Source organism: Acanthaster planci, linkage group LG12, assembly GCF_054643075.1.
Source record: "Acanthaster planci isolate LZ-2023a linkage group LG12, COTS_SCS, whole genome shotgun sequence".
Taxonomy (NCBI): domain Eukaryota; kingdom Metazoa; phylum Echinodermata; class Asteroidea; order Valvatida; family Acanthasteridae; genus Acanthaster; species Acanthaster planci.
Window position 1 is genome coordinate 764,380 of NC_141788.1, and position 21,117 is coordinate 785,496.

The following is a 21,117-nucleotide window of genomic DNA, read 5'->3' on the forward strand; positions in this document are numbered from 1 at the left end:
TCATGACTACAGGAATCCAGTGGTTCAGGTTTTGAATTCTTTTGAAGTTGCAAAGCTAATTCGAACAAAGTAAACAAAAATGCAGTCTCCTCGAAATGATTACATGTATCACACACAGTCCATGTAAGGTTTATTACGGACAAGGCCGGTTCAAGACCCAGGGGGGACGTCCCCGGTGGAGTTTTGCATTAAGTGATCGCGCCAGTCAATTAAGCGACTGCTCAGAGACTGTTTCCTGAGCAAAATGGCTCTGTCCATACAAAGCAACCTCCATTTAAGCAAGGACCGCAGAGTTTATAGTCTGATAAAAAAAATGAAAGACTCTACTAGTCGTGAGACGCAGAAATTAATACTAATAACTTTTCAAGCAATCTTCATACTTTAAGATATTCAGAGGAAATTACAATTCTATAAAATATAAAATCATTTCTACCTATGTACATTTATATTTAAAGAACGACTGTCAAAGCAGAATTTCAGAATTTTTAGAATAGGAAAATAGACATCAAGTTTGGAATAGTTGAAGCTACGTTTAAATACATTTACAGAGTTGGTTGACAAGTTTTAAAAGTTCAAGCTATGTAAGATAAAGCTATACGACATCCCTTCTCTAGGCCACACATGGCTCTCAAATGCTCCTTTGAAGGGAGTTGCGTACGTAACTAAACATGCACTTCAAACCCATGTACGTGTACATCTACCAGCGGAAGATGCTTTTTTTCCTTATTAACTAGTTCCTCGGCCTTGCCAGCTTTTTTTGGGGGGGGAGGGGATGCTCCACCAAAGTCCAAGAAAGAGTGAAGGCTCGAAGGCGCCAGGCTTTCTTTGTATGTTAACTAGTTTCACTTATTTTTTCCCTTCTTTGATGTTGAAGATTCCCGCTCCATATTGGTCAGAACATCACACTGTAAAGTGTTAAGCCAATGAGGAGAGGTTTCTCGGTTTGCAAACTTAAAGGCCTACAAAATTCTGGAGAGCAGGAATAAATCAGATGAACTAGAGAGCGGCACATGAACCCCAGCTTCTAGGCAAACCTTAAATAAAATTCCCAGTAAGCACTGTGTTTACAGATCAAGGATCTCTCTTGCTCTGGCCCAAGGAATATGAGGCATTTCAGCATCTGAGTGGCTTAAAGTTTCTTCAGGTTATTAATTGTTGCACTGTTAGTGGAGTTTATGGGAGACACATACTTGTTTCTTTTGGACTAAAACCTCTGGAAGATCTTTGATTTTGCTTCTCGGATCTCGAATTCTCTGTAAGTTCTGAAATTCTGGTTCTGGAAAAGGTTGATTGAATGAATAATGGACTGGCATCTCAAGGGCCAAGCTACACGTAAGGCAAGTTCTTTCTGAGTCTAAGCATAAGGGATCCCTCTTTGCATCAGCAAGTTGGATGAACGCGAGATGTACCAAAGCTTTCAGCCAAGGCAATTCCTAAAAATAAACTTCACCTCAAGAAAAACCTCATCTCTCAGACTTACTAGTCCGGCTACAGGACCAGCAGTCTACAAAGGTAAGGATCACACCAAGGCAAGCTTTTTGACATCCACAGTAAGGCTTAATTTCTTCTATTTCTACTTTGGCTCAGGAATGAGTGGGTTTACAAGCCAAGCCATGCTTCCCGCATCTCACGCTTCTCTTGGCTTAGCCTAGTACTGCCAGCTTGGTTGAGTGTGTGATGGACCAGCTAGCCTAGGATACCCAGCTCTCTGCCGTCTTTGGATCGGAGGGTCCTCATAGGTATTTCCTTCACGCTCTTTCATGCCAAGCATTCTCCTCAAGGAGGCATTCTCCTCTCTGTATCTGCATCCAAACATCAAGGAAGTACACATCAATTCAAGATTAAATTTATTAATTTTTTTTAACCAGCAGAGCATCTAAGAAAGAAGGCCCCAAATTTCAGTTTGTTTTGTAAAACAAATACAATATGCTCACTTTCATGACAAATTGAAGTGAACTAAGCCTAGGCTCTTCCCTACAAACTGTAAGTGCCCCTACAGAGCACTGAACATCACTGAAGAACATAAGACACTAGTATGCAAGAAACAATTTACCAGGCCAAAGAAATGGCATACATGGTTCACGAGAGAAGCTTATTTGCTTGATACACCTTGGCTTCATGAAAATAGCAGCAGCCCAACATTTTCTGAGAAATGCTGCTTGACTTTTGCAAAGGATGTGGTTTCAAGCCACATCCAGGCAAAAACAAAGTGGTACCAAAGTTCGCATCTAGCCTAAAAAATCAAATCTAACCATCTCAGGGATCATACATCCAATACAATTTTGGCTGACATAGTTCCTGTCTGGCAACGATCAATGGTCTTACTTGCTGAAGTGTCTGTTAATGTAGTCATGGCATTCAGCAAGTTGTTCTTCCAGGATGGCATTCATGGACATCAAAGAGGCTCTCTCGGTCTCTAGCTCTTGCTATCAACAAACAAAAACCAGCAAAAACAAGTGATTCATCTCTGGAAAGAAGACAATACCGCTGTCAAAAGGACCTGTTATTAATCCTATGCACTGAACAGGAGTCAAACTACTTCCACCTGATGGCAATGCCAACAACTGAGCAATTTCACAATTGTTTGAGGATAATTTCGATACCCAAGACCTTACATACTTAATGGAGAATACTGACCAAACACAATTTGGGGTCAAATCAAATTAACCATGCTGGGAAAAGGACTGAATGTACCTCCCATGACAATTAGTGGGAGCAACAAAGAAACTGACTTGAGTGGGATTCGAACCTGTCACCTTAGGAAATATTTTCAAAGGCAACAGGACCGACAGAAGAAATTACCTTCAGATGAGGGGAAATATTAAGGCAAGACAGATGTAAGATGTCCACAGAAAAGATTCTTAGGGAAGTTGAAGCATTATTTGAAGGTCAGAATCTTCTCACCTGTGTCTTACTGGTAAATTCTCCCAGCTTTTTCTGTAGTTCATTCCACTCTCCGCTGTCGTCTGAATCGGCAGGGCTGCATGCAAAATAAACGAGCTATGAAAACTTGGATTCAAGAATACGTAATATAAATAATTCATAGCTACATAGCTCAGAGACAAAAACATTACATGTGACAAGTTTAAACTGTCCCTTATCTGGGAACCTATGTGACCCGGTACATCGAAATCAGGAATAAGTCGCAAACTGACTTTTTAAGATATGTATGCAGTCAGAAAGAAAATTTATTAAGCTTTCAAATGGTACACATTACAAGTGTGTTGATGGTGACCTTTCATACATACACTTCCAAAATATACAGAAACCGCCACATCGATTATGTCAACATTTACCCACATCCCCATTTTACTCGGCCATTAAGTCAAATGGCCTCTGTGACTTATTCCTGATTAAGATTTACCGGGTCACATGTCCCTGTTCTGGTAGTAGACAATTTTGCACAACAGCAGGAAAGTCATGGATGTTCTTGTATACGATTACCTTTGTTTTTTCTGTGCTTCTAATAAGGCTTCAGTCAGCCGTCTGATCTCACGTCGATTAGCAGATTCCACCTCGTCATCTTTAAGAGTTAGTTCTCCTTCCTGAGGGCCCAGATCAGCATCGCTGATGTCTCCTTTTTGTACCTGTTTCCTCAGGAATCTGATTTGTGAAAGGACAAAAACCACTGTCAACCTTATCGCAACACCGTGGCAGGTCATCAGACTGTAACATCCTCCAACAACAAAGCTTACAGCAAATAACACCTAGTTGTGGTAGACTCTGGCCTTCTGGAATGAAAATCATTGCCAAAACATTTGTTGGTATTTGGCTTATTATTCTATCGTTATTTTGTGTTTTTCCATAAAATATAACCCAAAAAATATGAACTGATCAAATGTAGGACAACTAACAGGAGGACCCAAATAATTTCATACAGGGCTAGGGCCCTGCATTTCCACCAGCCACTTCCTCAAAGGTATCCCTCTGACACCCATAGTTAACCCTAACTCCCTAGGGTATGTGCAAAATCATATTAAAATTGGAGGATTTAGGGCTGTTAGGGGTAAAATATTCTCTTAATATGTCTTGATAACCTCAAACACTTGCTACACACCAAGGAAGCTACCTTAAGGAAAACAGGTTCATAAGCCTATTTCGTAGTAAAGCCAAGTTCTGGACAAATTGCTAACATCGCTGTGAGACTTGGACCTACTTGTTGATTTCTGTAAGCTGAAACAAACATAGACAGAGTGAGACAGGAGGATGGAGCTACCTGTAAGCCACAAGGAGCTGCTCATGCTTTTTGCCGATGGACTGCATCTTCATCTTGAAGTCCCTGGCTGCTTCACTCAACTGTTTCTCCCGAGTCTTGTATGTCTCCTTCATATCCTTTATCATACTTCTCACATAGTTGGTGAGATTATCCTCCATCTTGCGATTGAGGGTCGCGTCCCGGTCATCCACAAATTCCTGCAAAGAGGTTTGATTTGAGAGTAAATACACCAATAGTTACAACTAAGATTTACTTTATATCATAAAAACTTTGTTGTAGTCATTTGAGCTTTGCCAAAAAACAGTCCATGCATTTTCTACGAGGACATGTCTAACACTGAGACTGGGGGTAGCCGTTGTTGGGGGTAGCCATTATTGGGGGTAGCCATAATTGGGGGTAGCCATTATTGGGGGTAGCCATTATTGGGGGTAGCCATTATTGGGGGTAGCCATTATTGGGGGTAGCCATAATTGGGGGTATCCATTACTGTGGGTAGACAATACATTCTTCCCTTGTGCAGATTCTTTAAGTTTGATTTTTTCCCATACATCGTATTTTGATTGCAAGTGAAGATTCCATCTTTAATCATAAACCATTCCTATGAAAAGCTTCTGTCAGCAATTTGGTCTAGCCAAAGACTTTGAAATGTTGACAGTCATGGATTTAGGATGAGGTAATTTCTGGAGAGATTCTACTCACAGCAATATCCTCCAGATACTTAGTGAGGCGAGACCTCATCTCCTCATTTTTCTCCATCAACTGGGTCTGCAATCGGCTATTGGCAACGGCCACTTCTCGGGCCTCTTCACGAGACGAGATAAGCTCCTACAAACAAGGCACAAAAGAAAAAGAAAGATACTTCTTGATTCTGGCTTCATCACAAACCAAGAGATCCCGACATCAAAATGCTCACTGAACCTAAAAACGAAACCCACCACATCTTGTTGAGCCAGCTTGCGTTGATAGTCTCTTGTTATCTGTCTGCCATTCCTGAGTGCTGCATTCAGCTCCATTCTTTGGAGGAAAAGAAGAACATTTCATGTGGACCACTCTTTAGTAGCAACATGAGCTTCACGATCATCAACAATTAATCCACTTTGAGTCTCCTCTCCCGTTCAAATAACAAAGAAGTCCAATTTTTGTTTCTGGAATCTTCGACAATGCAGTTGTCAACTTACATCCTGCTCTGCAGCTTGTCTTGTTGTTGATCATACTGGTTTCTCATCTGGTTAAATTCACTTCTCATTCTCTCTTCATCTCCAAATAACTGACCAAAAAAAAACATCAAAAAGTTTGATCAAAACAGTCAAAGATTTAATGCCTTTCCCTTTGCATGCAGACACATCAGAACAACTTTATCTGGAGTGATTTCTCACACAGAGTTTATAATAAAGGTATGCATGTACAACGTACTGACTGATATTTCTAACTGTGGAAACGGTGAAAAATAGGCTACGGTACAAAAACCGATTAGCATGCACCTATGAAGACGGACAAGTTGAATGAAATGAGTGCCATCGTTTTACCTTGTTCTGCAGTTCCCGTCTGTCCAAGTCTGATGCCCCAATTTCATCGGCCTGAAAAGAACCCATAAGACGAGGAGACATGGAATTAAAGTGTCTTGCCTAAGGACACAAATGCATTAGGTTTCTACCACAAGACTACCAGGCCGTGAAATTAAGTACAAATCGCAAGGTATTCCAGGTGCTAACATCAATTTTTGTCACGCTACATTTTGGGTGTCTTAACTTCTACTGTATTGTCACGACTGCACAAAAATTAAAAGAATGATTCAAAAGTACAAGAAACAATACTAAATAATTACTACACTATCACTAATCAAGCATCCTTGATGGTGCCGGGCATAAAATGTCCACTCTGGCCAGCACAAGAACAAAGCCCGGAGTTAATCTACAAGTTTTCACAAGATGATACTCACTCGTTCTTTCTTGCTGCTAAGTCCCAACGCAATGTCCCTAGCTCGTCTCAATTCCTCCGCTGTCTGTTCTCTCTTGTGGTCTGAGGCTAGGGCCAAGTTCTCTTCTTGCTTGAGGAGAGTGACTTTGGCGTTCAGTAGGTTCAGTAGTTCCAAGCCCAACTCCTGGTTACGGCTGACCTAAAACAAAATCATTTATTTGAGGGGTGAAGCAAGAATTACTGTGAAGTAATCTCAATACTGGCTCAAGGGTTTTGGAGGATTAGAACACTTTTTAGTAAAAATAGAGTGAATTAAAGTGTTCCATTTGTGTAGCATAGAAATATGTCGGCATTCCTTAACCACTTTGGACCGGGGCATTTTTCAACGTTGAGGATGCTGGGCCGGCATGACTATCATTTTTTCCGTTTTCAAAATCCTTCAACAATTCATCATTCCATTTAACAGTCGTTTATAGCCGCACAGAGTAATCTTCAGGCACTACTCTAAGTTGACAGGTGACCTTCATTGACACCCGAATATTTCAGCCAGGCCTGCAGCCTTGTAAACAGAGCTCAGATTGTGCGGTGTTATACAGCTGTCTTTTGTTCACGAACCTGGCTTAGTGCACTGCTGACCTCTTTTCAATAGGGGCCAGATTAGCATAAAGCAGTGCTGTGTGGCTCATCGCTGCGGTGGTGGAGAGCTTTTGTCCCCGGTGGTAATCCAGTTGCTCTAAATACCCCAAACCCTGGTATACGGTTTCAAAATAATGCTGGATTATCACCACTTTTGAGAGTGAAAAATGCCGGTCATGCCCAGCAGCCTGGTCTTTTGTTCGGAGTACGGTCTTTTGTTACAGGGCCCTGTTTCCTCTGTCCGAGTTCGGAGACCCCGGCCACACATATAAACCATACGGCTCCGATCCCGGAGTCCCCGGCTGGTAGTGGTTAAGATATGCTGCTGACCTCCACTGTGGCAGTGTTTCTGATGTAAAGCATTGGGCAGTCATATTAAGTGAAGAATGAAGGATTCAACAGCCAATCCTCACGTCAGACTCACCTCACTGTCATATTTTTCGGCCAAAGCTGCGTAGTCAGCTTTCATCATGACGTACTTGTCAGCTAGCTCTTGTCGTTCCCTCTCCACTAGGTCTAGTCTCTCATGGAATAGCCTAGTCTCCTTCCCAAGCCGCTCTTTTGCCATCAGGACTTCTCTGTAATCGCTGTCTATGGACATCAGCTGTGCAAATATGCAGTAATTCAAGTCAACCTTTTCAGAGATGAGTGGTCAAATTTCTAAACCTTATGTGTTCATCCACTTGATGAATTGCTAGGGTGGCATGGATGCCTAGTGCACAAAGCATCCACCTCTCATCACGGTGGTCCTGGGTTCCAATCCCAGCCTTGGACATGTATGACTATAGATTTTTGCTTTGGTTTTACCTTATATCACAAAAGTTTTTCTATGGGTTCTCCGCTATTCCTCCCTCCGCAAGAAACAAGATTCTGGCTGTGCTGCGTCAGCAGATTTGGGTTGTTGGGGGGGTGTAGTTTAATGTCTCCAGTGCAAAGCACATTTGATACATGGTTGCACGAAATTTGCACTTTTTAAATTAAAATTATTATTTAATATTGTTTGGAAGATTTTCCGAAAGACCGCTCAAAAAATTGGTACTTCGGAGTCCAAAAGGTGTACAATCAAAGGTATTTTGCTATTTTTGTTTCCAGAATACATGCTCCTGAACAAGAACATCCTTTTCTCAAATACGGATCATGCAAATCAAGTTACACTGTAAAGATGTACATCTTACTGACATTACCAGAAACCAATCAATTACCTTGTTGTTCAGCTCAAATATTTCCTGAGAGGCCTTCTCCTTGATGCGATTATTCTCAATCTGAAGATCCACAAGCAACTTAGAAACCTACAAACAAGTATAAAAGATGGATACTGATTACACCTTGGGACTTTAAAAAAGAACATTACTTTGAAAAAATTCTGAATAATTTGGGCAAAACCTGAATAAAACAAACAAATAAAGTGATATAAAAGTGTCAGAGTGGTGCTACAAAAAAACAGCAAACTCACTGGACAAAAGCAAAATGATTTTATAGAACAGAAAAAATAATCATCAACATGACTTTGGGTTCATAAGAGACACTGACATCCCTGCCTCCGGGCAATACTGACCCTTAGTTTCTCCTCCTCAGAATTGATCAGCTTTGCTGATAAATCTGTCTTCACCATGGCAACATCACCAAGACGACTGTCAAGTTGGTCTAGCTTCCTCCTAAGGTATCCTTCTTCTTCTTTCAGCTTCATCTTTGAGAAACAGATAAAGGAGGTCAGAGGTCAAAGACGACAAATCAGAAGACTATAAACGATTATCTCCAGCACAAAAACTTGGAGAAATTTTCAAAATCTTAGATCTGGTTCAAAGTCAATATCTTAGAGCACGTTATCATTCTGACACTCCTTTGCTATCAAAAGGATGACATACAAAAGCACAGTTTCATCGATTCTCTATAAAAAAAAAATTCAAACTTCCAAAAGCAAGGGCTAACATTTTCTTTTGTCAGCTTGGCGTTCTTCCCTGCCAGATCGTCGGAGTCAAACACGGCCGGTGCAGAAGGGCCAGGTAACTGTGACTGCTTAATGAGAAGCTGGGCTCGGTACTGAGTGATCAGACCCTAATGAGATCATGGAGGCAAACAGAGTAAGAAAACAGAAATCAGCAAAGTGCGTTACACATCCACAAGGCAACTGGATGTAAGTAGTGAAGTCAAGCTAACAAGTGTAATCAGTAGGACAACCACCAAAATAGACCCATAGTTCTAGCTGAGACAGGACTCCAGACATCATTTGTTTTAGTCTTTAATAGACTACAGGCGCAGTCGTCAGAGGGTGCTTATGATCCTGTAATGACATTCTGTGACAGGTGGTGTTCACACCCTATAGATACTAGACCCTATTCACATGGAGGCCATTTTTTATCTTATTCCCAAATCTGTTGTATATATTGCAAATTTTCGATTAGGATGGCACCAGACTGTTTTATACTTCCGTGCATTCCAAGCCTCCCTTTCAATAATTTTCGGAATCTGGCAAGGTACAATTCTATGTGTTCAATCATGAATTTGAAATTATTCATCAGAGTAGACAGGTGCAAATTTGTTATGAAATTCCATTTGATTGCTTTCATTTGTACTAGCAAATATTCAAAAATAAAGAGTTAACCTCACTTTCAAATTTAACCTGGCCGGCCCCGTGAATAAATTCAATTAAGTCTATAGAGGCACGTAATTCGCACATGCACAGTATACGCTGTGAATGGGTCTATGAAGTGAATGGGCATTTTAACAAGATGGCCTTTTTGGATAGCACTCCTCGATTAATCCATTTTCTTTATTGAACACTCTCAAATGGAGAGAGTCTATTTTGCTATAGTTACAGGTTTAGCCTCACTCATTTCGACAATAAGGGTAAAGTGTCGTCCATCTACAATTCAGAACTACCCTAAAATCCAAGCCTAAGATTGGTTTATCCCTTCTTCATCATAATCACTGCACTGTCTCCTCTCTAAAGATTTCTTAAGGTTTGTCAGGTACAGTGCCTAGAGTGCTTTTGAAGAATTTTTGGTTTCATTACCAAAGAGACTTAATGATATAATAATAATAACCTTCATTTCCACATGTATTTAGTCTTTCCAAATTATCTCCAGGGATTGTCTCACTTGTGATTCAAGATGGCTAACTCATGAACAACGCCATCCCTTCAGGTGGGTGTTACACGTATTGATGCATAAATTGCACTCAAAACTTGGCCCAACCTCTCTCTTTGTGACCACAAGAGGGGGTACTTCTGCACACACACACACACACACACTCCAGCACTTAAGAGTCCATCCAGTGTGCTCTAGTTTATCCAGACCTTGACAATACAATCTTCCATCAAGAAATCTACCATTGTAGAATCAAGTGAGTCACATGCATACCTGTGCCGCTGTGTCATTTAACAAGAAGAAGTTTGTGATCTGCCCAAAACATTCCGCAGCGTTCAGCACCGCCTGGGTGATCCTTGCATCAGATCGTGGCTTCTGGTGAACTATGACCTTGGTGTTACAGTTACCTCCCAGGGCATCACGTAAAAGATTGGTCAGCTTAGAGGCCCTGAAATCCAGTCAAAAACAGGTCCTTTCAGACAGACTACGACTTGCAAAATTGAAGAAAAACAACGAATATAGCCCATAATGTAGGCATCTTTGCATGCTATACTTCCTGTGAACTTTCCAAAATAAAAACACTGACACAAACTATACAAGGAACTGACTAAGTGCTTTTAAATGATAATAAAGATGAACAAAAAAATTGACTGGTGGGGGATTTGAACCTGCGACCTCTGGAACACCGTGCCAGTGCTCTACCAACTGAGCTATCCAGCCCTTTGTTGGTGGCTCTTCCCAACTGTCAATATCTTTGTTTGGGGGGAGCTAGCCAGAAGCCATTAAACTAAAGATATTGACCGTTAGGAAGCGCTACAAACATAGGTCTGGATAGCTCTGTTGGTAGAGCACCGGAGGTCCCAGGTTCAAATCTCAATTTCTTTGTTCATCTTTATAATCAAAATCAAAACAGTTTGAAAACAGTTGAGGCATGAAAGCTCAGGAGTCAAAAACCAATGATAAATAGTAGCGGGTCTGTAGTCCTAAAGTCATTAAAATCTTGAAGAAACGGATGTTGGATTTTGATAGATTCAAGATTACGACTCATCCAGCCCACACATGCCGTGTAGAAGAAAGCACCCTCTTTCACGCTGTTGTCTTGGCTCCATGACCTTATCATCAACTGAAGTCATGTGCCAGTGTTTCTCTTATCCACTTGCTGCTGGGCAGTTTGAAAAATGCAGTGCACATAATCGGGACTTGTTCAAGATTTTCAGGTTTCAAAATTCTTCAAAGTTTTATCATTTCAATTAATGGACGTTTGCACCCACATGAATTACTGTCTGGTGACTACTCGAGTCTGACAGACAAAATCTGTTGACGCCCGAGTATTTCAGCCAGGCTTGCAGCCTTGTCAAAAGAGCCCAGATTGTGCGGTGTTATGTAACTTTCTTTTGTTCACAAACCTGGCACTCTCCACTGCTGACCTCTTTTCAATAGGGGCCAGATTAGCGTGCTGCAGTGCTGTGTGGCTCATCGCTGCGGTGGTGGAGCACTTTTGTCCCTGGTGGTAATCTGCTCCCACTAAAAGCCCTAAACCATGGTATACTGCTTCAAAACAAGGTTGAATTATCTTCACTATTGAGAGTGAAAAAATGTCGGTAATGCCCGGCAGCCTGGTCTTTTGTTCCGAGTACGGTCTCTTGTTAAAAGGCCCAGTTCCATTTGTCTGATTTCGGAGACCCCGGCCACACGTATAAACACATGGTGCCTGAAACCGGAGTCCCCGGCGGCAAGTGGTTATAGAAGTCTGTTCCAAGCTACAAACTTCTTTTTACAGAGCTTATAGATGGAGAAATCCCCAACATCAGCTAATACACAGAAAAAGGCTCTATCATGAGACTTACTCATATGATAGGATTCTTGCAGCCCCAGGTTTCCTGGCTAATTCTTCAATCAAACTTCCCAGAGCTAGAAGGGACTTATTAAGCAACGTCCCTTCCATTCTCTTCAAGGCCTTGGGATCTGCAGCTAGTTTCTCAGCTCCGGGGAGATCCACAAAGGTGAACGTTGACTTGTACGGATAGCCATACTCCTCTCTCTCCTTCCAAGAAAAGTTGATGAAATCGTTTTTGTGAATAAATAATCGTCTTAATGGCTGTGATAACTTCTTTTATTGGGTTTAAAAGAGAGGCCAATTTCTGAACAAATCTTATTTGTGGGGTAAATCTTTCCAATAGCCTTTACAAATTAAAATATTTCTGAAGTGTCACGCACAGCAAAAACCCTGAACAAAACATAGATGAGAGAACCAAATTCTTAAGAGAGGTACCCACAATGTTTATATAGGCCATGAAATGGAAGTAATGTTTCGACAGACAACATAACCTGTGTCATAAAATCTCAACTCCAATCCACCTGAGTTGAACTGCACCCTTACAGGCAGAAGAAAGACAGCCTGGTGCTAAGCTTTCGAACCGGGCTCTTGCACGCGATTGGGGAGCACACAAAGACCATACATTCCAGAATAAATTGGTTGTGTGTACTCTATAAACATGCTCCTCGTCAAACGCGCATAAACTTGTGCGTCTATACAGTGAGTTCGTACCAAAGGCTTTCAATTTCCTTTAAAAACACACTGTCTTTTATTCCCCGGTTAGAGCAGATTCTGAGAGGAAATGACAGAGGTAGGGGGAATCTTTACATACTTGTATGAGATGGATCCTAGTCACCACTGTCGTTCTGGCACCAGCCTCTCCGTAATCGGTGTTTTGAGTGTTCTGCGCCAGCCAACCACTGTGGAATACTGACAGGGAGTCTGAAGCACTCATAACAGGGACTTCAATCAGATTCTAACAAAGGAAAAAAGTTCTGAGGTTATTCTGGCGGTTCTAAAATTCTTCCTAAGAAGTCTCAATGTAGCTACCACTCAGAAGCAACAAGCCAAAATTTACTCTTCAAAATGCACAAACTTTCTCTGTGACACTGACTTTGTGCATGACCGAGTACGGTAATCCATGGTGTTTTCTAAAACCTTGGTTGTGTTTCTGTCTTTGGCTACAGACTTCCATGTTATGAATTCAATCTCAGGTCTGAGAACCTTTAATCATGTTAATTATAAGCTCAATGTAGCTCCTTTTTTCTGCTACAAAAGCATCTCTGTATACCATGGAACGCCACGATAACGAACACAACGGGGTCCATGCTAAATGTTCGGTACAGCGGTCATTCGGTATGGCAAAATTAACTGCCAACTTTCCGTTGCCATGTTGAATAGCGCCCTCTCTTGTCTAACTGAAGTGCACCCTCTTGTGATCCTATGATTCGCTGTTTTCGTGATGTTTTGCCGTTGCATTCACGTTTGAGGTTTCAAGAAATGTATCTGGTAATTATTTTTGTTTTTTATTAAATCTTGAGGTAAAAAATTGCTATTTAGTTTATCCTAAAAGTAATGAAACTACCACTCAGGATCGATCTCTGAATCTTTGTTAATTTGCAACTACATAATGTCCGGTAGGTTTTGTGCACAAAATATTGGGAGCCAAGGACAATGTTTGGTACAGCCGAATGTTTGGTATAGCGGTGTTCGGTATAGCGACGTTCCACCGTACTATAAAGCCAAGTATAAAAGTACAATTTGTAATTTTGAACCCACAGCAAATGTTTGAAACCAATTATGCAGCTCAAGCTCCAGACAGAAATAAAGAAAACAGAATTTAGAAAAGGCCACAGATGAAACATGGCATCAAAGGCTGGATATTTACCTTCACATAGACTCCGTCTTCAGCAGTAACACCAAGATCACACACAGCACTGTGTCGGTCAATACTCAGCAAATCTCGTATGATCTCATTGTATATCTCATACATGCCAATCTTAACATGGGCCGAGGTTCCTACATGGACATGGACATCCAATAAAAGAAGCAATTTCAAATGATGACCTCAATCATAAGACAGTCGGCAAAGTAAAGCCAGGCTTAAGGACAGGATTCAGTGAAATGCCAACAAAAACTGTACTCAGTAACCTGAGTACAATATATGTTTACATTTATTTATAACTGAAATATATTTCTGTTTTTTTGAAGGGAATCAGGGAAGGGCGGTGGGATTCTCTGACTTTCATCATCATCATAATCCGTATGTGTACTCAATTTCCAACCACAATGCTATTTTTCCTGCCAAGTACCGGTAAAACTATCTAGGGTTTATCTGCTTCCCCCAAACAGCAGAACTGAAAGCACACTTGGAAGGAATCCTTGGGTTTATGGAACATTTGAGATGGAATACAGTACATGGTTTAAGTTGCACTAAGTAGTCCTTACATTCAAAATCCACTTTTAACGCAAGGTCAAATATTAACTTAAACTCTTTTGCTTTTCTAATAATGGCAAAAACTTCAATATTGGAGTTTGTGAACTCCAATACTGCAAAATCCAAGACAGAATCAGAAGTCCAAAGCTCCAGGCATTGCCATAAGCACATCACAGAGAAAAGGCTTACCCATTAACAATACCCAAATCGAACACGGCTTTGGCTGGGGCCGGAGATACAAGTCTTACCATTATCATGCAACCTGTCTACTTCGTTGAAGAGATCCTTCAGCATCATCTGTATGATACCAGGCTGGCCGGTTCCCTCCCCTGCCAACGTGTAACTCTTGCCAGACCCACTCTCGCCAAAGCACAGCAAGCAGCAGTTAAAGCCTGCCCCCAGGAGTTTAACCATGGAGAGTATTGCATCACTGTAAATGAACCTGTTGGTGTCTCCTTGTTTGTACAAAGTCTGAAAACTGAGAGATTCCAACACCAATAACACGGTCACTTTACTAAGACTGAAATGGATATGGGTTAATCCACTAATACATCAATGTTTCACAGAAATTTCAGGTTAATTAAATAAGTGCCTCGTGGAAACACCCACAATCCTTTGCGGGCTGCTAGGACAGGTCTTGTGATGGGTCATATTGTACGAGGACATATAGCCTGTCCAAATATGGTAATATTCCAGACTGATTATAGGCCTACGAACCATCCTATTGGAACACTCAATCCAAGACATTGCCATTTAGATCAAGCAATAGGGCCTATACACGTACACGTACTTCAACACTGACTCACTTTCTAGTGACTCACTTTTCAGTGCAAAACAAGTCAAAGCTGAGATAGAATGAGCACTCAGTCAAGTCTGGAAGCCTAAGTGAACCTGCCTAAGCTATTACATTGGCAACGGTATCAGTCATGTGCTCAATACAGATTGAATATGACAAAACAACTCATAGTGCCTCAGGTGTACAGCAACTTTGTACATGTACCTTGGGTGTGCTTGTCCATGTGCACCTGAATACGATCCTGAACTCTCACTGCCAACAGATGTCGAGGGCCGGATTCTTCCGAGAACTGTCACATTCATTGTCCTGATAGTTCGACATGAATAAAGGTGACTGTCAATAACGATTGTGTAGTAACCTCCCACGAGACGCCCAAAGACATAATCATGGTCGAGGGGAAGCGAATGGGAAATTTTTCATAATATGTAACACTTTTACTACAAGCAAAGGTTAGCGCTGTAGGTTTAGGGCGGGCCCTACATCATGGTATTTGCAACCTTAGACATCTGGAAATATGCAGCTCTTACAGGCTCATGACATGGGGAGATTTGAGCACTAGCAGCTATCAGCAGTGTCACGGTAGGTGAGTGTGTACTTTGCTTTCCTGGCTCCCTGTACTGCTCTGGTAACCCAGCTGCTGGTAACTAACCTTGCTTTCGCAGAGCTCACTCCATTGTAGCACTAGCAGTCAGTGTCATGATCACATTGGCACACATGTACATGTACACTTTGATCGACCAGACGGGCGATTTCTCAGCAATCCCATTATGTTGTAAAGAACCGTAAGGTTTACACAAATCTTTCAGGTAGGCCTAGCTAGCCTATGTACACATTTTGGCGTTCATTCACCATTAGCACTCTGTTCCTATAATAAGGAAACAAAGTAAACAACTTACCTGAATTAGTTGGTGGTGATTTCCTCTTTCATATCAGAAAGAAAAGAGGGACGAGCTTTGGTTTTTGAGGGAAATTATGGGGTAAAACAGCTACGTAAAATTTGCGACGAAGAGCTGTGAACGAAGACAGATTTGCGCATGTGGTCTGGTTCCTTGACCTGGAACCATAAATGTTTCTTTAAGAAAATTCAGTATATCCACAATGGCTGGGTCGGGTATTCAGACGTGAAACAAACTGGTGTGATTAATGGTTATGCAGTCTTCTTTTGCCGAACTCGGGTAAAAAAATTCTGGTTTTCTTGCTTATATAAATATATATTGTCAAAATTTACCAAAACTAGAGCTACTAGGATTAAGGAATGGATCCTCAAAGTCTGAGTGCTAGTTAGATTGAAAAAGTGGACTTCGTTTTGTTAGGCCCTAACTATGGCATCAGTCCCAATTATAGTTGGGCCCGTCCCAACAATAGTTGAGCCCGTCCCAACTAGAGTGCTACAGTTGGGCCAGCCCAACTACAGCAGAGAGGTCCTGTGTGCATGATGTGCCCAGCATGTGCCACAGTCATATTGTTTACAAATGTTATGTCATCGGTCATAGGGCTAGAGGGACAGATGTTTTAGATGAATTGTGTCAAGTGTGAGACACATTGACTTGGATAATGTTGACACATTTCCCACAGACATTGGTCAACAATAGTTGGGCCAGCCAAACTGCAGCACTGCAGTTGGGACTGTCCCAACTATAGTTGGGACTTATGCTATAGTTAGGGCGTAACACTATTAGGAACAGGGTGCTAAGATCATGAAGGTAATGAACGCCCACATTCTGGCTGCTTCGCTTGTGCCAATTAACTTACTCTGCCATCACAGCTGTTTGTGCAGCCAAATTTCATACATTCCTTCTTATAACCTCTTTCTCTCAACAGAAAAATCAGCAGCATGTCATCTCACACAGCTTGACCAGTTGGCATGGTTGATCAATCACAACACAAACTGACGACATTGAAAGTTAACATGGTCAAGGTCTTTTTTACCTTGCTCTTTTCTTCAGTTTGGCAAGAAACTACAAATCACACCACTGGTTTAACCACTTTTGCAACCTACCTGATATTTCCTTGGATAAAAATTTAAAAACCTCAAAAAGTCAGGCCTACATCATTCACATCGTTACGGTTGCTACGAGATGATATCAGAAGAAAATCCGGCAAAAAAGTGCGTCTCCACGCCACGCTCCAGGTTACCAAAATAATAAGTATGTTAAATAGCGCCCTCTATTGACACGATACACGAGTGAAATTGTTCATTCAACTGGTACCGAGAGGGCCTATTTTTATTTTACTCAGGCGTCGTCACGGTCTCTGAAACCAATCCCCGATTGGGGGCCTGAAGCGTTGAAATTAAACTGCAGTACTGTAATATTTGGCTCATTTGCTTCTTATTTGGTTTGTTGCGGCACTTTAAAACTTACTACTGCGCTTACAACTTCAAAGTCAAATACGTGCTTCCGGTTTCCCGACCGACCCTAATATTACGTAGCTGACTAGCGTTGTGCAAACCCGTGTGAATTGTCCATAATTCTTAAGACTTATAGGCTGCAGAAATATTATAGATTAAGGCAAGTTTTCATCACTTTTTGTGGCAATTTTGGAAGCTTTTGTCATCATTCGTGCCATTCAGTCAACACAAAAAAATCACCCCCCCTAAAAAAAATTTAACAAATTCCGACCTACCGACCCGATTTTTCAGAGGCATATAAGCAGAACTATTTTTTCTTGGCCTAATCAGTTGTAGTGTTACTGTTCCAAAGGAAAGATTTCACCGCATTGAAACGCTAAAGAGTGAAGACTTAATTGCATTTATAGGTATTTTTCTTTCATGTCAGCTACACTTTCAAAGTTCATGTCAGAGTGGAAAGGTCACCGAACTTGAAGATTAACTGCAACTAACCGAAACTACTATTGTAGAGATTTCTATTGAAATTCTGACTTCGAAAGGATCAAGTAAAGCAACGCGGTGCCATTGTAATAGACTGCCACTTTAGCAACCTCCCTTATTGGGTTTATTTGGAATAAGAACTCAAGGGCGATAGCAAATAAAAGATAATTATTCATGCTATTATAATGATATTGGGAAGATAGGGGCCTGCCGTCAGTTAACGTCGGTTGTTTTTCAGCATCATCTGCCTTCACATTAGTGCCCAAATGCTTGTGAAAAACCTTAATGTTGAAAGCCAGGATGACATTGGCACAGAATCGCCCTTTAACGCTGGGTCAGGTCCCCACCCATGAGAGAGGACCCCAGGCATATATGTCACTGTTTCAGACTTGCATAATGTAGAATTGAATTCAAAACTTCATAATTAGGCCACGTAAAATTTAAAAAATTGGGATAATCCCCGCCCGACCCTCAAAAATGGCTCCCACCACGGACGTGTATAATAAAATCTGGACTCGCAATGCCTTTAATCAGCTTATAGAGTCATTGAATCCACTCGCAGCCATTTTACCGAGCCGAATACAAAGCTTTCCTGGTAATGCCCGCCTTTGTTCTTCCTGACGTCAATAGTAGGGAACCAACCCACGCCTTTGTATTCGGCTCGGTAAAATGGCCGCTGGTTGGCTTCTTTTTCATACAAAGGCGTTGCAAGTCCAGGTTTTTTTTATATACGTCCGTGGCTCCCACCCATTTTGTTTTCGTTGAAATCCCCCCCCCCAAAAAAAGAACAAAAACAAAAAAGGGGGGAGGGAAATGTAACAAATAGCTGATCTTTGACTGGTTTTTATTCCTAATATAAATACAAGGTCCCTTTTGTAACAATTGATGTAACAGACCAAGTCCCAAGGACCTCTTTATAACAGAGTAGGACTATACTAGTGTCCTCCATAAACTTGCTGTCATTTAACCACACACCTGGACATTTCTTACCGGAAAAAATCGTCCCGATATACCTTCGCTTTATGAGCCAAAAGGATGATCACCAATCTTTATTTTACGTGGCATTATGAAGATACTCCAAACCTAAACTAAACAAGAACACAAAATTGGAATAACCAATAACAGAAACTAGACACACGGTTTACACTGTGAGTTTACTGTTTTCTACAGCAGGATGTATCGTTTTTTTAACTTTGCGTGTCATGTGGAACTAAGATTTATTACTGCAAATATGAAGACATATTGTAACTTCAGCAAGCATTGTTATCACAATATAATCGTACCTCTTTATCTTATCACTATTTATCTTCCCCTATGTAGGTCAATTGGCATATGTAAGTCAACGAAAATAATAACTTGATAAATGTGGCCAGTTGTAAGGCCACACTAACAATCGTCTGTTAAACTAAGTTATAGCTTCCCCCTATTTTCAAGATGTATTTTTGCGTTGGGGAGATGTTAATTATATATAACGGTTTTGCCCTTACCCAACGTATATTAATATGCACTGTATGCTCAGTGCTTGTCCGAGAGCTCGCGAAAAAACCTCACAAGCTTACTCGGGTGGGACTCGAACCCACGACCTCCTGCTTACTAGTGCAGATGTCTTAACCAATCGACCACCGAGCTTGCCGGGGTCGGCTGGCCGGTCCGAGTCAAATGAAGCAGCGGGTACCGCGAACTATTTTCAAGATGTATTTTCGCGTTGGGGAGACGCAAAATAGTTGGGGAGACGCACAAATACATCTCCCGAACTCCATTGCTACTAACGAAGGACAAAATAAGTCAGTTGACCTCACCCAGGATGACACATCACGTTGAGAAGTCTGGCTGAAATGGGTAGCGTTTTTATATCATTTTATAATCATTCACCCTTTAATGTATTTTGGAGGTTGCAAGTCGAAATGTTGTCGGGATCTACTTCTCTGTTTTAAATAATATAATGTATGTATCTTTATTCAATTTTAGGAGTTGAATAGTATGGCTGGTATCAGGCTACCTCCTTTCAGTTCTCAATAAATTGCTAATCAATACCCCTAAATGTAAATGACCGCCTAATATTACTCTCCAAATTAGGGGGCAGCTGTAGCTTAGTTTAACAGATGATCGTGAGGTCTTACAGATGGCCACATTTATCAAGTTCCTTGCTCAAATTATTTTTTTTTGTTCATTTACATATGTCAATTTATATATCAAATGGGGAAATATAAATATTTAAGTGATAAGTACGATTATGATAACAATGCTCGATGAAGTTACAATATGTCTTCATATTTGCAGTAATAAATCTTAGTTCCACATGACACGCAAAGTTAAAAAACGATACATCCTGCTGTAGAAAACAGTAAACTCACAGTGTAAACCGAGTGTCTAGTTTCTGTTATTGGTTATTCCAATTTTGTGTTCTTGTTTAGGTTAGGTTTGGAGTATCTTCATAATGCCAAGTAAAATAAAGATTGGTGATCATCCTTTTGGCTCATAAAGCGAAGGTATCGGGACGATTTTTTGTGTTTAAATGACAGCAAGTTTATGGAGGACACTAGTACAATCCAACTCTGTTATAAAGAGGTCCTTGGGATTGGTCTATTACCTCAATTGTTACAAAAGGGACCTTGTATTTATATTAGGAATAAAAACCAGTGAAAAGTGAAAACCTGTAAAAGAAATATAAAAGACCGAAAAGTACCGGTAAGCTTGGAGTTAGAAAGAAATGGGTTGGAGGCATTTTGGAGGGTTGGGTGGGGATGATCACCAGTTTGTTTGTTTTTTAAAAGCCTAGTGATGAAGTTTTGAATTGAATTCTACATTAAAACAGTGGCAAATGGCTGGGGTCTTCTCACATGGACCTGACCCCGCGTTGAAGGGTGATTCCTTGCAAATGTCATCCTGGTTTTCGACATTAAGGTTTTTACACAAAAAAAAACCGATTATTTGGGGCACTAATGTGAAGGCAGAAAATGATGAAAAACAGCCAACATTAACTGATAGCTAGCACGCCACTATCTTCACAATGTATTTCATGAATAATTGCCTTTCATTTCGAACGGTTCTTGATCTTCATCAGTAGCCATCCCAACGCTGATCAACTCCATTCAAGTTAAGGTGCATCTCAGATTGCTGACTGGATATCGCTGTTAGTCACCATCGTCCAATGTGACCTTACACGCCGATGCTTTGCAAGCGTGAAGTTAGTTATTATGAGAAGGATTTTCCTAGGGAGTGCAGCTGTAATTTCTTTGGCATCTTTTACTTGGGTGATATGGGAAATTTCAACTGCAACTTCTTGATGGTGTAATAAAACATAATGATTTTCAAGATGTACTTTGTGCAAGGGGAGATGTTAATCTTTTTTTAATATGAGTTTTTTCCCCTTACCGAACGAG

At 41.0% G+C, this 21,117-nt stretch overlaps 1 protein-coding gene across 3 annotated transcripts; it reads right to left on the reverse strand.

Annotated features, from left to right (window-relative positions):
* Positions 1–99: 99 nt before the first annotated feature.
* On the reverse strand, positions 100–17,054 carry LOC110982824 (coiled-coil domain-containing protein 78-like). 3 transcript variants are annotated; one of them, XM_022241524.2, is made up of 22 exons: positions 16,904–17,054; positions 15,801–15,825; positions 15,109–15,210; positions 14,357–14,586; positions 13,560–13,690; positions 12,504–12,647; positions 11,703–11,899; positions 10,129–10,303; positions 8,699–8,824; positions 8,325–8,456; positions 7,972–8,058; positions 7,194–7,373; positions 6,156–6,332; positions 5,743–5,793; positions 5,395–5,483; positions 5,152–5,230; positions 4,916–5,041; positions 4,217–4,413; positions 3,445–3,603; positions 2,905–2,980; positions 2,326–2,426; positions 100–1,802 (listed from the first exon to the last, which is right to left on the reverse strand). In XM_022241524.2, exons 3-22 carry the CDS (start codon positions 15,204–15,206, stop codon positions 1,649–1,651), a joined length of 2,709 nt encoding a protein of 902 aa, XP_022097216.2. In that variant the 5' UTR covers positions 15,207–15,210; positions 15,801–15,825; positions 16,904–17,054; the 3' UTR covers positions 100–1,648. The 3 variants fall into 3 exon arrangements, with proteins under 3 accessions (XP_022097216.2, XP_087000514.1, XP_022097214.2); XM_087144388.1 differs by lacking the exon at positions 15,801–15,825 and adding an exon at positions 15,554–15,769 and having other exon boundaries at positions 16,904–17,053; XM_022241522.2 differs by lacking the exon at positions 15,801–15,825.
* Between the last annotated feature and the right edge of the window lie 4,063 nt (positions 17,055–21,117).